General features: G+C 34.8%; 1 protein-coding gene across 2 annotated transcripts in view; it reads left to right on the top strand.

Annotated features, from left to right (window-relative positions):
• The window catches only part of LOC118195284 (phenazine biosynthesis-like domain-containing protein 1), a 78,582-nt gene that overhangs the window by 50,375 nt on the left and 9,078 nt on the right, over positions 1-19,129 (top strand). For both annotated transcript variants that reach the window (XM_085813038.1, XM_085813039.1), the window contains exon 8: positions 14,044-14,106. In XM_085813038.1, coding sequence (XP_085669164.1) covers positions 14,044-14,106 — 63 coding nt within the window. The remainder of the gene's footprint in view (positions 1-14,043; positions 14,107-19,129) is intronic.

The following is a 19,129-nucleotide window of genomic DNA, read 5'->3' as shown; positions in this document are numbered from 1 at the left end:
TATGGATATGAGTAGCTACATGTTTTCTCATTCTGTTTAAAAATTTGTTTGCTTAATTTTGCAATTTTTCTCACTTTGTGACACAGTTTCTTTAAACTTGTTATAACGAATATGGTGACAGGTTTTTGTTTTTTCTTGTACAGTTTCAATCTACCCCAGTCCTTCTTGCGGTAACACAGGACCTAAGTCGATTGCCATTCACATTCTTTTTTGTTTCAAGGTGTTAGCAGGCTTGCCTGAAATTTTATGACCGTACCTATTGTAAGCTAAATCTTTGCTTCATTCTGGATAGCATTTCTTAGTTTATATCCAAGTTTGCAAGTGTTATGTTGTCTGTGCTAGTGGAAATGTTGAATGAGCAGAAATGAAACAATCAGGAAGGCAATAGAAATAAAACTGAATGCCTACGGAGACTGGATAAAGAGACATTAACAAAATTACCACGGATTTAAGTATTGAAAGAAATCTTATGCATAACCCATCCTTCCCTTCTCTAAAACTCAACATTTTAGTAACTGATCATCCCTCAGTCTGCATTAGTCAAGTTTATGAGGCGGTATTTAATTTAGCAGTTATTTAAATAACTGAATATAAGTTTTATTTATTAGCATAAAAATAGATGTTAGATAAGATCAAATGCAAGGTGTATTAAAATATACAAAGATACTAATATGAAACAGGCTATGTTTTTGTTTGCAGATGATTAACTTCTAAAAAAGAAAGAGATCTCCGCAACATTTAAGCTTTAGAAATAAGGCTTTAAAAAAGTAGGCTAAAAATACCAAGACCTTATTCATCATTATGAATGAACTGGCTTTGTCTTACTTGATCTGTATTGACAAATTAATGACTTAAAGCATACTTCTGATCTCAAAAAAATATCTAATGACTATAGAAATGTCTAATGTGCTTTAAGTTCTGTGTTGGTTAACACAAAGCTTCAATTGCACTGATTGTCAGTGAGATACTATAGATCCAAAATGTGGTCACATGTAGCCCTTAGAGATTAGTTAATTAACTCAGGCCCTCAAGTTAACTCGGATAAAAATCATCTTCTTTTGTGTACCCAAAACATGAGCAAAAAATGTGAAGGCAGGTAGCATAGAATTTGAAAATAATTGATTGGGTGATTTTTAATAGATATTTTAGCTTACTTAAATAAATTAATATATGTCTTTAAAACAAATTAATGAATGATGCTTCAAAAAAGGACAACATGCAAAATTAAATTAGTATTATTATAATCTTCCATTATGAAAAACTTATTTCACTCTGAAAGTCTTATCTGAACTAGGAATATATAGTATCATTTAGCTTCAGGTAACAACACTACCTCCCAAAAAACAAAGATTTTCATTTTGTTAGAATACTTCAACAATAAATCTCAAGATTCAAAGGCAAGGCATATATTAAACGGAAAGGAAAGACAGAAAACAATCTTTGTACTTCAGTATATTTTTTTCTCAATAGTCATTTTTCAGTAAACATGAAACTGGTTACAACTCTGTAAATTGCATTTACAAAATTTAAATGGCAAGATATATAAAATTTCCAAACAGATTCACAGCATAAATGGGGAAAAATAAATGAAGTTATGAAGTATTTTCTCCCTCCTTTCCGCATTTCTTTATGGTGTAATTGGAAGCATTCATATTTGAGATGTCCGGGGTTCAAGTTCCGGTAAGGGCATTGCACATTTTTCATGTCTCCTTCATCAAAAATTTTAACGACTCTACAGTGGCGGCCAAATTAAAAGGTAGTGGACTATAATTCGTCCTGAACTGCATCATTTTATTTTCATCAATGTTTATTTATATGTATTTAGTGCTTCACGTGCATTATGAGCGCATTCATGAACTGAACCATTTTTTTTCATATGTGTTTATTTATATGTATTATTGAAATGTCTACTAGTGATCCCCCAACGACTGATGACAAGCAAATGGCTCGTGTTACTGTAAATCCACCCCATTTTGCCTTAATGATCCCAATCTTTGGTTTTTTTCAATTAGATGCACAATTCAAGCTTGGAGATATAACACATGATGACACAAAATTTTATACCACAACTTCTGCCCTCGACACCGAAATTCTACAGTCAGTCTGCAAGGTATTGCTGAAACCAAAGGTAACAAATATGAGGAGTTGAAAAATAAATTAATTTCGGTATATGAGGAGTCTGAAAATACTAAACTAAAGGAGCTGCTGCAGGACTTGCAACTTGGCGATATGCACCCATCATAGTTATTATCAAAAATGCAGGAACTTTACAATTTTAAATTGAATGTTTTACAATCATTGTGGCTCAAACGCCTCCTGAGCAATATCCAGGCTATTCTTGCCACTAGTAATGAGAATCTACACCAGTTGGCCCAGATGACAGATAAAATTCATTATGTTCTCCAGCTACAAGCAATAAATCAAGTTTAGCATCTCAGTGTTGATATTTCATCACTCCAGCAACAAATCCAGAAATTATCATTGCAGGTCGCAGCTTTACAGACATGATCTCAGTATCACCCACGCGGTTGATCAAAGTCAAGTAACCGACACAATAGGAACTACCAATGCACACAGTTCAGTGAGAAAAAAGGAATTTGTTTCTATCACGTACGATTTGGTGATAAAGTGCATAGGTGTATGTCTGCATGCACATTCCAACAAACCTCTTTAAATTGAATGGGCCGTCACTCGAAGCCACGAGTGACAGTGGCCAGTCAGGGTTCGTAGCGGTCCTTACAAGTGCGTATAAGTCCTTATATTTGAAAATGAAATATAAAGGCCCTTATAGGTGCTTACTTTTTCTTTAAAGTCCTTATTTTTTTGCTTTTAGTGCTTTTTTTTTAATCCTTTGTTTTTAATGAACGCACATTTTTTCCCCGTACCAAAGCCGAAACTAAATAAACAACTTTTCTTTCTTATATGCAACGTCAGATGGTGAATCATACTCCCGAAAATTGCTTTCCCCCCTTCCTCTGCATTAACGTAACCTATGGTGCGCGCGAGAGTACAGACAGGTGCACGTCGTTCTATTGGCCAAAGAATTGCGAAAACGTAGAAAATTCCGGTACATTCGGTACTCTTTTCTTCCCACCCAAATACTACACACGTTTGAATTTCTATCAAGATTTTAATAATTTGCATTCTCGTTCCGCGTGGTCAGTTCATATTCGTGTTTACTATGATCGTTATGCTTATATTATGAGCATATGTATGAATATTTATAATAATATAGTTGCAGTAACTGCTGAAGTATAGATAAACTTCCAAAAATGGGTGTGTTTTTACACAGATTAGCTTTCTAAGGAATAATATGCGGAATGGCTTAAATAAAAGGAAAGTAATCGAATAGTCAAAATAATTTCATTTTCTTTGCCAATACATTATACAGTACGGAGTTTCTCCGCAAAATCTCTAATATTGAAGCAGCGGACTTTTTTTTTGTCACTGTCCAATCTGGATTGTACAGGACTAAAAGTTTTTGCGGTCTACCCAACCCAAGTGAAAATTGATTCTATTCCGGAAATTTACTACAGTCTGTTGAAAATTAGAATCAGAAACACCCCAGATTAGTAAGTCTCTTTCTTTTCCTTTATTTAGTTCTTTTTTCTCTGAATACCGGCAGGTGTTGATTCCGATTGCGTAATATCACATATGGAAGAATTACGCCGCACGTATTGCGCAATAACGTTTGCGGTATTTTGCATTGATAATTAATTTTGATGTTCAGTCTGAGATTTGATTATGCACACTTAAAAGAGTTTTACTGTGCTTTCTAAGCAGAATATTTCTCAGTTCCGTTGGTTTTTATATGATGCACATATCGAAATGTCAAAATCATTTATTTAGCATAAATTTAAAGAACAGCTACAATCTCCCCCACTCCTCTTTTTGTTTTTTCTTTTTGTACTTTGTAGTATTTGGGTGGGAAGAAAAGAGTACCGAATGTACCGGAATTTTCTACGTTTTCGCAATTCTTTGGCCAATAGAACGACGTGCACCTGTCTGTACTCTCGCGCGCACCATAGGTTACGTTAATGCAGAGGAAGGGGGGAAAGCAATTTTCGGGAGTATGATTCACCATCTGACGTTGCATATAAGAAAGAAAAGTTGTTTATTGTGCCTCTTTTTTACTTAAATTACTTTGCTTGGAATATATGTTAAGGGAAAACTGTTATGCAATGAAAATTTAGAAAATGTTCAGAATTTTGATTTAAGTTAAATTAAATATTTAAATATTAATATGAGTGGGAAAATAAATTGTATTTATTATTAGGTGCCAAATGAATACAATTAATATGGCTTATTATTATTTATTTTCTATATTTTCAACTGAAATATCATCATTAAATTTTGTAATATAGTTTAGTTCTGCATAGTTTTTTTTTTCTCTCTCATTGTAAACTAATTCTGTAAATTGAACTGTCATTTAAAATTTAAAAAAAAGTTAATTGTTTTCCATTGTTGAGGTAATGCTTATTCTCTTAATAAATATTGCATTGCTCATATTTTAAATTACAAGTCTAATTTTTCTTTTAAGGTTATGCAGTTGTGTGTAATGTAATTAGACAGGTGCATTTTTTCCCTTAAAATGTGCTTGAAAAGTGCTTATAGGTGCTTATTTTTTTAACTAAAATGTGGCTATGAACTCTGCCAGTGCATTAGTTGATTATTTGTAACTGATAAATTGTCAGGCAGGCACTGTCGATACAGGTGCGGACATTTCAGTCGCACCTCTCTCTCTTGCCGAATCAAAACATCCAGCGAGAAAATTAAACTTGTTTGCAGCTAATCGATCAAAAATCGCAACATTTGGAGATATATTAATATCTTTAGACTTAGGTTTGCATCGCAAATTTCAATGGCCATTTGTCATAGCTGCTGTTTCGCGCCCAATACAGTCAAAAGTCGTTAATCTGGACTCATCGGGAGTTCGGCGATTCCGGATTATCGATTTTTCCAGATTATAGATCATCAGTTTAAATCTGGTAAGATGGCATGCAGAAATTATAAAATTAAAAATATGAAACCGTAATTTACGAAATAAAGAACAATTATGATCTAAAAGGTATCAAAATTTACAAAAAAAAAAAAAAAAAAAAAAAAAAAAAAAGGTTAATATTTATTTGTTTACTTTATTAAACATTTCTTTCAATGTAAGTAGTTTAGGTTGCTTCGTTTTTTATGTGATAATACTTTCTCTTTAATTCTATAAACAGACATAATTTCTTGTTCAGTTACAAAGTTCCGCTGTTCAAGCCCTATAATTCCTGTGTCGAGAATACCGACTAATTTGTCAATCAAAATTTTTTCATTTTCAATAACCTCTGTGTCACTTTCTTCGCTATCGGAAGCGAATTATAATGACGAGGAATTTGATTTAAATCATATCAAAGATGGAGCACATCGAGATGAAATACTACATTTAGTAAGGAATTATAAGCCAAATAAAATAAAAACATCTGCCCTGAAAATAAGGATAGTGCTGACAGATCAACTTCCAATTCATTCCGCGCCGCTGCGTCCCCCCCCCACACATATGCTTGTCCACAAAACACAACTAAAGCACAGAGTTGTGTTAGAGAGTTTTGTGAGAAGCATTTAAAAAAAAACTATCGAGTAAATGAAAATGGTAGATTTGTTGTTCGACTGCCCATTTTCAGTAAAGCTGAAGAGTAAGGCGACTCCAAACCTTTGGCTATTTCCCGTCTTCTGTCCATGGAAAGAAAATTTGATTTAGATAAAGAACTTGGTAAGCAATACAAGGAGTTCATGCAAGAATATGAAACTTTAAATCATATGGATCCAGTTGTTCAGACTGAAATAATCAAGTATATTATCAACCGCATCATTCTGTTGTTAAACCAAGTAGCTCTACCACTAAACTTCGTAGTATTTGACGGATCATCTAAACCTAAAAATTCAATTTCTTTGAACTCTCTTTTAGGGGTAGGTGCAACACTACAACGAGATATACCTGTATTTTCAATATTGCTCAACTTTCGTAGAAATAAAATAGCTTTTTCTGCTGACATAGAAAAAATTTATTAGTAGATAAATTTTTAAATTTTTTCTATGTCAGATAATGAGGACTTTAGTAGATAATGAGGATCAACATTTACAAAGCATTGTTTGGAGAGAATCTGTTAATTCAAAAATGCAGACATATAAATTATGTACAGTTACTTATGGCACTGCATCTGCACCATTTTTAGCGACACTATGTTTGTGGCAAATTGCTTTGGATGCAGAACAGGATCATCCTCATGTATCTTCCGTTCTTAAAAATGATTTCCATGTAGATGATTGTTTATCTGGATCAAACAGTTTAGAGGAAGCAGTTGACCTATGCTCTAGGCTTTCACAGTTATTAGAGAAACATGGATTCAATTTAAGGAAATGGAGATCAAACTGCCCTAAGCTTTTCAAACATTTATCCATTAATAATTATGAAGAAGGTGATGTGGAAGTTGACTCAGATGACTGTGCCAAAACTTTATAGCTCTTTTGGAACTCTACAGAAGATGTATTTTTATTTAAGATTTCTATGAACTTCGGGACTGAAATTACTAAAAGAAGGTTCATTTCTCAATTTTCTAAAATCTTTGATCTTCTTGGCTTGCTATTGCCACAGTCAAATTGAAAATGTTTTATCAGCAGTTGTGGTTTTTAAAACTTGACTGGGATGCCCCACTGCCTAAAGAATGGGAAGAGAAGTTGCAACGACTTCAAGAAGATCTTAAGGTTCTCAGCAATGCTAAAATTTCGAGGTGGCTTCAAACTATGTCTAACATCTATCTGCATGGTTTTTGTGACGTGTTAGAATCTGCTTACGCTGCTGTTATCTACTGTGTTCAACCAACATCTCACGACAGAATGAAGTCAATTTGGTGGTTGCTAAAACGAAAGTCGCACCAATTAAACAAGGGTCTATACCTAGACTGAAACTCCTGGGTGCATTACTCCATTTTTCGTTTCGTTTATTGAAATATTTTTTTATTTATATACGCAAGAGAATTTCACTATGAAATTTCTCGATATAAATAGTGATATTATACACTTAGAAGAAGGTGTCCGGAATGCATTTAGGTGGAATTAGATTGAATGGAGAGATGGTAATGGGGATACCATCGGCACATGGTGCAAGAAAATAAATGTTGCTGGACAAGCATATTGTGTTTTTTGTAACTCACTGCTGAAGTATGGTGGGGAAGGATTCAAGGCTTACACAAATCATTCTAAAATTGTGACTCACATAAAATATTTAAAGTGCATTAGACATTCAATGACTTTAAGTAATTATGCTAATTCAAAAAATATTGATGACTTACTGGAGACTGATGCTCAACCATTAAATATAGTGACAAGAAAAGCACGCCAAGAGGTATTAATAATTTCGTTTATCGCCGAGAATTCTCTTTCTTTCAATGTAGCTCCCAATTTAATTGAACTCTGCAAACAGTTGAGCCGTGATAAGATGGCACTAAACTCGTTGGAAATGTCCAGAACTACTGCATGTTATAAGATGAAATATGGGCTCGCAAAAACTATTAAGGAAAATATCATTAAAACTTTAAAGGAGACTCCATTTTCTCTAAATTTGGATGAAAGTACTAGCAATGCTCAAGAAAGTATACTGGCAATATTGGTGCAGTTTTATGACAACAATCAAAATGAAGTTGTAGTTCATCATTTTGCATCTCTAAAGATGGAATCTTGCAATTCAGAAGCTGTTTTTAAAGCAGTTGTTAATACTATTGAAGATAATAATATTCCATGGGCAAACTTAATTAGTGTATTAATGGACTCATGTAAAACCATGCGTGGAAAGAAAAGGGTGTTGAAACCAGACTACGATCAAACAAAGCACCCCACTTATTAGATATTGATGGTGACACATGTCACACAGCTAATAACTGTGCAAAAAAATTTGCTTCATGTTTTGATAGATACTAAGAAGATTTGTTTGATGACATCTATTTTGATATGAAAAGCTGCAGTAAAAGAGAAAATTTGTTCAAAATCTGTGAATCTCTTGCCATTAAAAAACTTAAGCCCTTGAAGAGACCAGACCATAGGTGGGTATATATTTTATGTGTTTTAGAAAGAATCAAAGATCTGTGGGATGCTCTTATTGCATTTTATTTTCACTACTTGGATAAAACTGATAAAGGGGATTATTTTTCTTAAACTGAAACTGTATACAACTGTATATAACTGAAACTGTATACAATAAAAGAAATATTTCTGCAGCTCAGAAAAAAATTGTTGAAGGGGTGTATTCTTGCTTGCATTCCCAACAACTCACAAAGGATGCTTTAGCTCGGAAAAAAAGAATACTAAAAGGGTTATTTGTTATGCAAAACAAAACTTTATTGCATATGGCATTATATTCAGCAGTATTACCAGAGTTCAACACATATATTAAATTATTTGAAACAAAAAAAAAAAAAAAAAAAAAAAAAAAAAAAAAAAAAAAAAAAAAACAATGCTTCATTTAATACATTCCAGTATTTATAAATTGATGGCAAAATTTTTCTCTTTTTTTTATGAAGCCAGAAAATATAGAGTGCACATCTTATAATGATTTATTAAAGGTTGATGTCACAAATCCAGAATTCCATCTACATAGCAAAGTAATATTTACTGGTGCAGAAGCTTTCACTCTCCTGAAGAAATTATCAAAAAATCATCCAATAGCAAAAGAATTGCAAATTTCTCTGATGAAAGCTTATACTAATACAGCACAGCATGTGAAACAGAAATTACCCTTAAAAAATTCATATCTAATTAGTTTTACAGCATTAGATCCAGAGCTAAGAGGTAAAACCAGTACAATATTAGCTTTTGAAAAATTATCATCTTTTATGTCCCATATTTTTAGTGATAATGAAAAGTCAAAAGTAGAAGCTGAAATAAGGTTATACTAGAGTGATATTGATATCACCAAAGAAATGCTCTACACATCTGATGAAAGTGGAAATCAAGTCAAGTGTACAATTGATAAATATTGGTCTAAAGTTTTTAATTTAAAAGATGATTTCACAAATGATTATAAGTATCCTACATTGGCTAAATTGGTCAAAGCCTGCCTTAGCTGCTTCCATGGCCCATTAGTGGAAAGTGCATTCAACTTAATGGATACACTTGTCACTGACTATAGAACCTCTCTTAAGATTGATTCCCTAGATGCAGTGCAGACTATTAAATATGATTTAATGGCTTCTAAAGAAACCTCATGTGAAAAATATGGCTCAAAAAATCCAATGACTGATCCAATTCACAAAGATCTCTTACTGAATATGAACAGAAGTTGGAAAACATATCAAGAGGACTTAAAAACATGTATTTCAGATGAGTCACCTATAAAAGTCTCTGAAAAACCTTCTACATTAGCAGAAAAGCAAACTGCTTCTACCTCTGCATGTGCAGTTCTCGAGGAAATTTCTTCAACTGTAAATGAGGAAAATAAAAGTCAACCTTCCTGCAATTATGAAGTTCACCACAAAAGAAAGACAAGCCTACAAACATCAGAAAATAAAAAAAAGCAGCAGAAATTAGATAATTTTTTTTTAAAGAATTAATTCAGGTAATTTAAAATATTTACATAAAATATAGTAGTTTATATGTTTGAAAATTTATGGTTATTAATTTTGCAAAAAAGTAATTCATTGAGCTTTTATAATTAGGTCATTCAATACTTCATAATTGTAATTTTTCATTTCTCTCCCCCCTTCTCGAAACTCCAAAATGTCGGTAGTAAGTCCGTAAAAGTTTCAGGGGATTTTTTTGGGGTCCCACAAACACCCCTGGTCCTTGTGGGAACTACTGATGTCTTAATGCAGTTACTTTGCCTGACAGATATTCGATTCCTCATATTCAAGGTTGCATGCAAGTCTTGGAAGGCAAAAGTGTTTTTTCTACTTTAGATTTAACTTGTGCTTATAATCAGATTCCAGTCAATCCATCTGATGTACCCAAAACTGCTGTCATAACTCCTTTTGGATTATTTGAATTTTCTGTTATGACTTTTGAGTAGTGTAACGCTGCACAAACGTTTCGGCGTTTTGTAAATGAAGCCCTTCATGACTTGATTTTTGTGTGCCATATTTCGATGATATAGCTTTGACAAATAAAAATGAGCACATTGAACACCTTCATTTAGTTCTTGACCAATTTCAGTCCTATGGTGTAGTTGTCACTTCATCAAAATGTGTTTTCGGAAAATCTCAAGTGTCATTCCTTGGTCACGAGGTTTCCTTGGATGTTGTTCGCCCACTTATTGATAACTGCAATACAAAATTTCCCAGAACCCCAAAACTGTCCTGGAGTTGTGCCGTCTTCTGGCCTTGTTGAACTTTTCTCATCGCTTCCTTCCTCATGCCGCTGCAAAGCAGGCGCCTTTGCATGCATATTTGATTGGCAGCAAAAAGAAAGATACACGGCCAATTATTTGGTCAGCTGAAGCTTGCACAGCCTTTGTACAATGTAAGAGGACCTAGTGTCGGCAACAGCTCTTAGTTACCCTTCTAAGCATCCATTAGCAGTAATGGTTGACGCATCTAATTCAGCCATGGGTGCAGTTTTGCAACAGCTTATAGAAGAAGCATGGAAACCACTGGCATTCTTTACAAAAACGTTTTCTGCAGCACAATCAAAATATAGCACGTTTCATTGCTCTCTTAAACGGCCATTAGATGCCATACTCCTTCCTGTTCACTAGGTTGCTGTTCTTCTCACAGTGCTCTTAGGATTAAGAATGGCTTTTACAGAGGATCTGGGTTCTTCCAGTGCTGAAATGTCTATGGTGTCAACTTATGTTTACCTGGAGATTTTACAAACCCTCCAATAAAATCAATCAGTGTCGAGGCTCATGTGTTCTCAGACAATTGCGTGAAACTATGGCTGCATTAGCTCCTACACCAACAAGTTTACATTCTTCAGGACTTGTGTTTATTCCCAAAGAGTTCACTAAATCATTGCATGTGCTTTTAAAGTGTGATGCATCAAAAAGTCTTTGGAGCCTACTTATAAAGGCCAACATCTGGTTCTAGGTCGCACATCCAAGACCTATCATATACTTATCGGTAATAAAGAGACAGTGGTAAGCATTGATCATCTTAAATCGGCCTTTATTTTTGTAGCAGAAACTGCCAAGATTGATACTTCAATCACACTCCCTTCGAAGCCACCTACACCTTCATGTACAGGGTGATCAGCGAATAAGCCCTGATTTCAAAATTAAATATCTCTGCAACAAAGGTCGATAGAATTATGAGGTAAACTGTACATTTATTAGCAAAACTGTAAAAATGGTGTATAAAAGTTTAGAAAATTTAGTTACGAAAATCGTTAACAGATGGCGCTCTAATCGCAATGAATGTGAAAATGCCTTTAAAAATGTGCTTTGAATTTGAAAGTGATCAGTACGACTGTTGGCTAGTGAAAAAAGGCTAGTGTAGAAAGTGAAATAATGTATTCCATTGAACAATGTGTTTTTTTGGTTCTGGAATTTCACCGATTAGAACACAGCCCTACGGCAACACGTCGCAGTTTTCAAAACCGATTTAATGTTCCAGTTGGACCCGATGCAAAATCCATTTGCATTCTCTTTGCAAAATTTGAACGGACTGGCAGCGTGGTTGATGATCGAAAGAGAAACGTTGGGCCTAGGCAAACTGTAGTCACTCCTGAAAGTGCAGTCAAAGTTTCTGGAACTGTTCAGCAAAATCCTAGGAAAAGCATTTGACGGATGGCATCAGAGACAGGTTTGAAGTACACGAGCATGCAAAAAATATTAAAAAATAGCCTACGGCTGTTTCCATACAAAATCCAAAGTCATCACGCCAAACCCATGAAAGCTGTGCAACAAAGGGTTGACTTTGCGAATCAGATTCTAACAATCGTCGACAATGACAGATTTGATGTGAGCTGCATCTGGTTCACAGATGAGGCACATTTTCATTTGAATGGGATCGTTAATAAACAAAACTGGAGATTTGGGGGTACCGAAAATCCTCATTTGTGTGAAGAGAAAGCACTGCATTCGCCTAAAGTTACTGTATGGGCTGCGGTATGCGCCAGCTGCATTATCGGACCATTTTTTGTACAAGAAGCGAACTACTGAACATTACAATTTTGGAACAATTTGTCAATACTCAACTAGCGTTGGAGGATCGACCAGGTATCGGCTGGTTCATGCAAGATGGGGCTTGACCACATCGAACAGATAAAGTTTTTCTCATTCTTCATGAATACTTTGGAAATAGAGTAATTGCGTTAGATTATCTGCAATTTACTGACACAGGAATAGCTTGGCCTCCATATTCTCCCGATCTGAGTCCTTGTGGGGCGCATTGAAAGACACTGTCTATTGAAACAATCCCGCTACTCTAGATGACTTTGAATCGTTGATTGGTGTTGCATGCGATTCCATTTCCGTTGAGACATCGCAAGACGGGATGTCAAATTTCATTATTCGTTTACGCCACCTCATGGTTTCGAACGGTGAACATTTTGAAAAAATTGTATTTTGATTGCAAAGGCTGCTTCAATTTATTTATTTATTTATTTTTTTGCTCCTTTCAGAGAGTTTTCAATGCAGAGTGCCATCTGTTAACAGTTTTTGTAACTAAATTTTCTAAACTTTTGTACAACATTTTTAGAGTTTTGTTAATGAACGTACAGTTTACAGTATAATTCTATCGATCTTTGTTGTAGAGATATTTAATTTTGAAATCAGGGCTTATTCACTGATCACCCTGTAAATACTAGATCGTTAAAAAATTTATAAATGTACTTTGGATAGCTGAATGCAAATTTTAATTTACATATGCACAAAATAGATTTTTATGCCAATATAAAAGATTAAGATCAAATGGAAGGTGCATTTGTAGTCTCTACAACCAGTATTTAAACTGAATTGTAATTTAGAAACAGCAAGAATTATTAACGAATACCTAAGTTTACTTCTTTTATTTTTTAGCTATCAAAATAAGCTGCTACTTTGAATAACAATAGAATCAAAATTAAAAAAGGAAAAATATATATATATAAAATCACATATTACTACTTGTTGCCATTCAGCATAAAAAAATTAAATATGAATATTAACAAAATGTTAATTTTACAAAACAATTATTACTCATGCAATAACTGGGCTACTATACTACTTCCCCACCAGTAACTAAATTACTTTACAGAGGTGAAGAAATAGTTAGTGATTAGCCCTGCAGTGTTAATCACTATCAGAAGAATTTAGATACAATCCTTGAACCTGACAGGTAAATGTGTAGTTCTACCCGTGTTTTTGATCCACATCTGAATTTGAGTTCATTCTGTGCAATTTGCTGTGGTCAGGTTTTGCTAACTGAGAGTTATCTTGAACTAAAATATTACCTGGTTTCAAGCAATCAAGGGATACATTGACATGCTTCCTTTGTATGCTAATAGTAAAATGTTTATCTTTGCGATCAATGACAGGAAATGCTCCTTCATAAGGAGGTTCCAAAGATTATTTTCATCCAATGTATTCACCTTTGCTGTAGATGAAGAGTTTAAAAATTTTTAATTATTTCAAAGGAGAACTTTGAGAGCAAGAACACGTTTGGGATAAATATTTCAAGAGAAAATTTAGTAAAATTAATCTTCTTAAAGTTAAAATATTTAAAAGCTATGGTTAAAGCAAAACTCATTTCACACAAAATATTGATTTTTCTACTGTTCCATATTATATACATTAAACGATTAAATGTATTTTTAATGGTTTTAATTGTCTTTCACATAATCACAGAAAATGGTGGTTTAGTAGTTTTTGTACAGATAATAAATACTTCATATAAGTATGAATTTATCTGATTTCTATCAAAAACAATAAAGTACTGCATGTTCTAAAATGTCATTTATTCATTTTAAATCTTAGTTTAATTCATTTTTAACTTAAGTTTTAAGTATTTCATGTTTTATTTTATACATAGGTGTTATATGACATACTGAATTTTTATAGAATGCTTTTTAAAGTAAAAAATATTTTATAACTTACAGGATCTATTCATTGTGCGCTTGGTCCGTATTGGGCTAAAGTTTTACAAAAGAATGTGTTGTATGGTAAGTATTAACAATATCTGTGATTATAACGTTAGTATTAAACCTTTTAATTCATAATTCATAAAAGAAGATATATAACTTGAGAGATTTTTAAGGCATTAATAATTTAATTATAAGGAATTAAATTTCACGACATAATACTTTTCTATTATGATTTGAAAATAGATCAAACAACTGCATTTGTTTAACATCTCCAATTTTTATAATTTGTATTAAAAATAGGAAGGAGATCAAATTTATGTAAATCTTAAAATATAATTTACATGCATATAATTAAATATTAAATTATGTAAAGGTATGCTTTCAGGAGTATTGCTGGAGTGCACTATGAATAGTGCAGCAGAAAATGAAAAATTTTTGTAAATGTTTTCCCTCATATAACACAAGAATTAAGCAATCACTAGCTTGTGGAAGGTGCATGGCAATGAAGAAAACAATAAAAATTATTAAAATTCATTTAAACATTAATTTAAATACAGTGATGGGAATCACTGTTATTAGTATATCCTATCTGCCTTTAAATTGCAGCAGACCTGTTATTTCTTTTTTCACATTTTAAAATCTATTAATTATTACATGTAGTTAGTTACAACTATGGAACTTTTTCTAATTATGAGTAATTATTTCATAAATGCATTGAAGTAATTCTTAGGTACTGTTGATCTTATAATGCTTTGAGTCTGAGAAAAATAAAACATTTAAAAGGATAAACTTATTATCATAAGAGCTGTCCATAATTTCTCCCTTTTGAAGAAGAATGACCTGTGCCAGATTGTCATTAAAATCAGTAGAACTTTATTTATGTCATTCTAATTTTTTTAATTTAATTTTACTTTATATTGTAACAGTAATTTTATAATAAGAAACTTAAATTGAGAAATCAAATATATTGTTGCGTTTTTTTCTAATTCTTCTGACACAAGTTGTTGCGTTATTTCCTTCCTTCACGTTCGTACAGGGTTCATGTAGATTTGGAGTGAATAACGACGACACTTTATGAAGTATCGAAACACACTTAATTTGCCAGTATTGTCAGGACAGCTCCAAAACACGTTTTACAGTCGTCGAAGATCTACTATAAACACGTTGACACGATCAGCAACACAGCCTTTAGGTTATCAGACTATCACGGTGGAGACAGCTTCCTGCAAAGCAGCCGACTCTGCTTTCCGGAGTACACCTCCCGACTCTGCTTGGTCGTTCTCGGAACTCCACGTACTTTCGAGACTCTTCACGCTACAACTTGCGATGCACTCGATGACACACGAGCACAGCTCATGGCTCTTCAGTTCAGTCTTTCCCGGAGCTCGACACGCTCTCTCGATGATGCATTAACCGCGATACACTAACAGACTCCTTCAGTGGACTCGATGACCCACTCAGCACTCGCTGCCCGGCTGTCAACTCGAGCGACTCCGCAGGGGTTGACTCACTAGACGAGGCACACACACTCTCGATGAGAGACACACTGACTGACTGCGGACCAGCAGGGCTTATATAGCTTTTGGCTTGTGTTCGGGAACATTCTGGGCTAAACCGGTAAGAATTCGTTCCAGAAAGTTCTCCAACCGTCCATGGTATATCGCCAATTTTGTCGCCCAATGGGTGATTTCTCGCCAAATGTGGCAACCCTGCCTTCCCTTGCCATTTTATGACAACCCTAAAACTGCTTTGCGGGGAAGCTATCCTACCGCGCCTGTACATTTCGTAACACTGCCCCCTTCCAAAGACTGCACATCCCGGACAGTACAACCCTTGGTCAGAAGCATAATTCGATACAAAAAAAGCGTAATGAAACAATTATAAGGTATAAATAAATAACATAACTAAAGAAACAGATATTTACAGTATGTACAAGTTATATCTACAAAATATACATATAACAATTTTAAATTATTCAAATTAAGGTCTCAATAAAAATATAAAATTAAATCTAATCTCTAATTAAATCTAAAATCTAACATCAAATTAAAGTCTAATTTCAGTCTCTGTCTTTCCATTAAAATATACCTGGGTCAAAAACTTTTCCACTGCAGTTCTCAGATGCATTTCTGTTTTTCATATCACAGTATGAAGATTCAGTCCTTTCAGACTTTTCATCCACAGGAAGATCTGAAACAGTTTGTTCGCTACTCTGAAGTTTGTTCACATCATGTGTACAGTTCACCGCGATACTCTTAGCAGATGGTACATGCTTATTTTCCTTCGTTTCCTGGGAACCAGTTCCGATGTTCGCACCAGGGTCGCGAATAGAATCCAATCCTTTACAAGCAGAACAAACAAATTTGGGCATTCCCCGTTCCGCAACACATTTAAGGTTGCACTACAGTTCCCCCTACTCCTTAGGACCAGAGTCGGAGGTTCAACCTGCTTTCTGGCCCCTTGGAGAGAGAGGCGCACCCCCCAGTTAGTCACCCGGACGGCACTGGTCGTCATTTGCTACCCACCAGCCACTCGGGCTGCCTGTCGAAGCGGGTGATTACCCAGCATACCCGGGGTAGAACCCCCGGGCTACTAGTTCCACGCCGCGCTAGAACGTGCCAGACTCTGGGGCTGGCCAATAAGTGACCTTTTCCAGAACCTTCAGAACCACCAAGTTCATAAATTTTATACCCCGTGGCCGAGACTGTCTAGGTACAGATCCTAGCCAGTAGCTTTGCAGAATTCTCTACGTCGACCCCCGGGAGGGAAAGCAAGAAGTATTCTGGTTTACAAGCAGAAGTATTCGGGTTTTGAATCAAGTCCCTGTCTGCAAAATCTGCACTGAGACGCACACATAGTTTGCACAGTGGGTGAATTTTCTGCAATACTGGAGCACACTGCTTAAGCTGTATATCAGCTTCTTCCATCTCTGCATCACATGCACTTTCAGATGGTTTAATTCTTGATAACTGCGACTTCGTAATTTCACTATCAGTTTCGTTGAACTTAACAGTCACATTTTCACTTTCTTTTGTTTCTACTTCAGGCACATGAGAATCATAACCTTCTTTCCTGTCTTGCATTTCTTCATCTTTTTTATCTCTCTCTTTAATCTCGTTAGACGGTTCATCCTTCATTTCTTGATCATTCTCAGACACTTCATCAACTACTTTATTCATTTACCCATCTTCGATTTTTCAGATGCCACTTCTGTCATTTCCACATCTTCTTTTATGGCTCCAGTTTCTTCTTCAAGCTCCTCTTTCACCTGTTGGAGTTGCTCTCGCACCTTTTCTTGGCCAACATTTATTTCTTCTCGTTGGGTTTTCTTCTCTTCCAGTATGGCTTTCATCTCTTTCAGTCCGGCTTTGATCTCGGCTGTCATCTCCTTATATCCAGCTTTTATCTAATCATATCCGGCCTCCATCTTTTCTTGGAATTCAGCAAAGGCAGTCATGAGCTGTGTTACTAGTTCTTCCATTTCTCTTGTCACTGGCATTCACCCTCAAATCCCACTCCTGACACCAATTGTTGCGTTTTTTTCTAATTCTTCTGACACCAGTTGTTGCATTATTTTCTTCCTTCATATTCGTACGGGGTTAGTGTAGATTTGGAGTGAATAACGACGACACATTATGAAGTATCAAAACACATTTTATTTGCCAGTATTGTCAGGGCAGCTTCAAAACACGTTTTACAGTCGTCGAAGATCTACTATAAACACGCTCAAACGATCAGCGACACAGTCTTCAGGTTATCAGGCTATCATGGTGGAGACAGCTTCCTGCAAAGCAGCCGACTCTGCTTTCCGGAGTACAGTTCCCGACTCTGCTTGGTTGTTCTCGGAACTCCATGTACTCTCCAGACTCTCCACACTACAACTCGCGATGCACTCGACGACACACGAGCACAGCTCCTGAGTCTTCGGTTCAGTCTTTCCCAGAGCTAAACACACTCTCTTGACAATACACTAACAGACTCCTTCAGTGTACTCGACGACCCACTTGGCACTCGCTGCCCGGCTGTCAACTCGAGCGACTCCGCAGGGGTTGACTCGCTAGACGAGGCACACACACTCTTGATGAGAGACACACTAACTGACTGCGGACCAGCAGGGCTTATATAGCTTTTGGCTTGTGTTCGGGAACATTCTGGGCTAAACTGGTAAGAATTCGTTCCAGAAGGTTCTCCAACCGTCCATGGTATATCGCCAATTTTGTCGCCCAATGGGTGATTTCTCGCCAAATGTGGCAACCCTGCCTTCCCTTGCCATTTTATGGCAACCATAAAACTGCTTTGTGGGGAAGCTATCCTACCACGCCTGTACATTTCGTAACAATATTTATAAGAAAGTCTTTTATGGTATGTGATTAAATAGATATAATTTTCTACCTGTGATTATTTATTCAGAAAATATTTAGAACTGCAATACTTAAATTCATAATCTGAAAATATAAGCACAAAAATACATGAAACCTCTACAGTTATCTGAATATAAACACAAAAATCTGAAATATAAACACAAAAATACAAACCTCTAACAATTTTTTAAATGCAGTTTATTTAAGATCTGGGCGTTTTTAATGCTAAATTAATGTGCAATTACTTCGAGCTATGATCTACTTCACCTTAGTTTTATAGGTTTTTGAACTTTCTCAGACTCTAGCTACAAAAATATTTTATTGGTTCACAATATTAGTGTTTTGAGCTTAATAATATATATTTATTTCCTGTAGTACTGTAAACAGATAGATTCATTTCAAAATTTCAGTGTAAAATATAGAAATGATACAGTTGAAAGTTTTAATTTGTTAAATACACCGTAGTTAAAATTTATATCACATTTAGTTAAAAACATATTTTATAATTTTGAAACTTACTTATTGTTACAATGCAATGTTTAATTGAAAACTTTATTTTTTCCCCTTAATAACAGTCACACAATTGATGCTAAGCTTATGCAATAAGATATAACATTATTTATCAGTTTTCTGAAAATACACATCTACTCCTTTTCATTTCATTGTAACTTTGGCCTGCTCCTTCGTACACAATAGTAATCTTTTAATTATAAATGCATTATGTTTATTTCATTTCTGCT

Source organism: Stegodyphus dumicola, chromosome 3, assembly GCF_044657685.1.
Source record: "Stegodyphus dumicola isolate Sdum_Otavi_A_Nest chromosome 3, ASM4465768v1".
NCBI lineage: Eukaryota > Metazoa > Arthropoda > Arachnida > Araneae > Eresidae > Stegodyphus > Stegodyphus dumicola.
The sequence above is the reverse complement of the archived record's forward strand: the minus strand, read 5'-3'. Positions and strand labels throughout refer to the sequence as shown.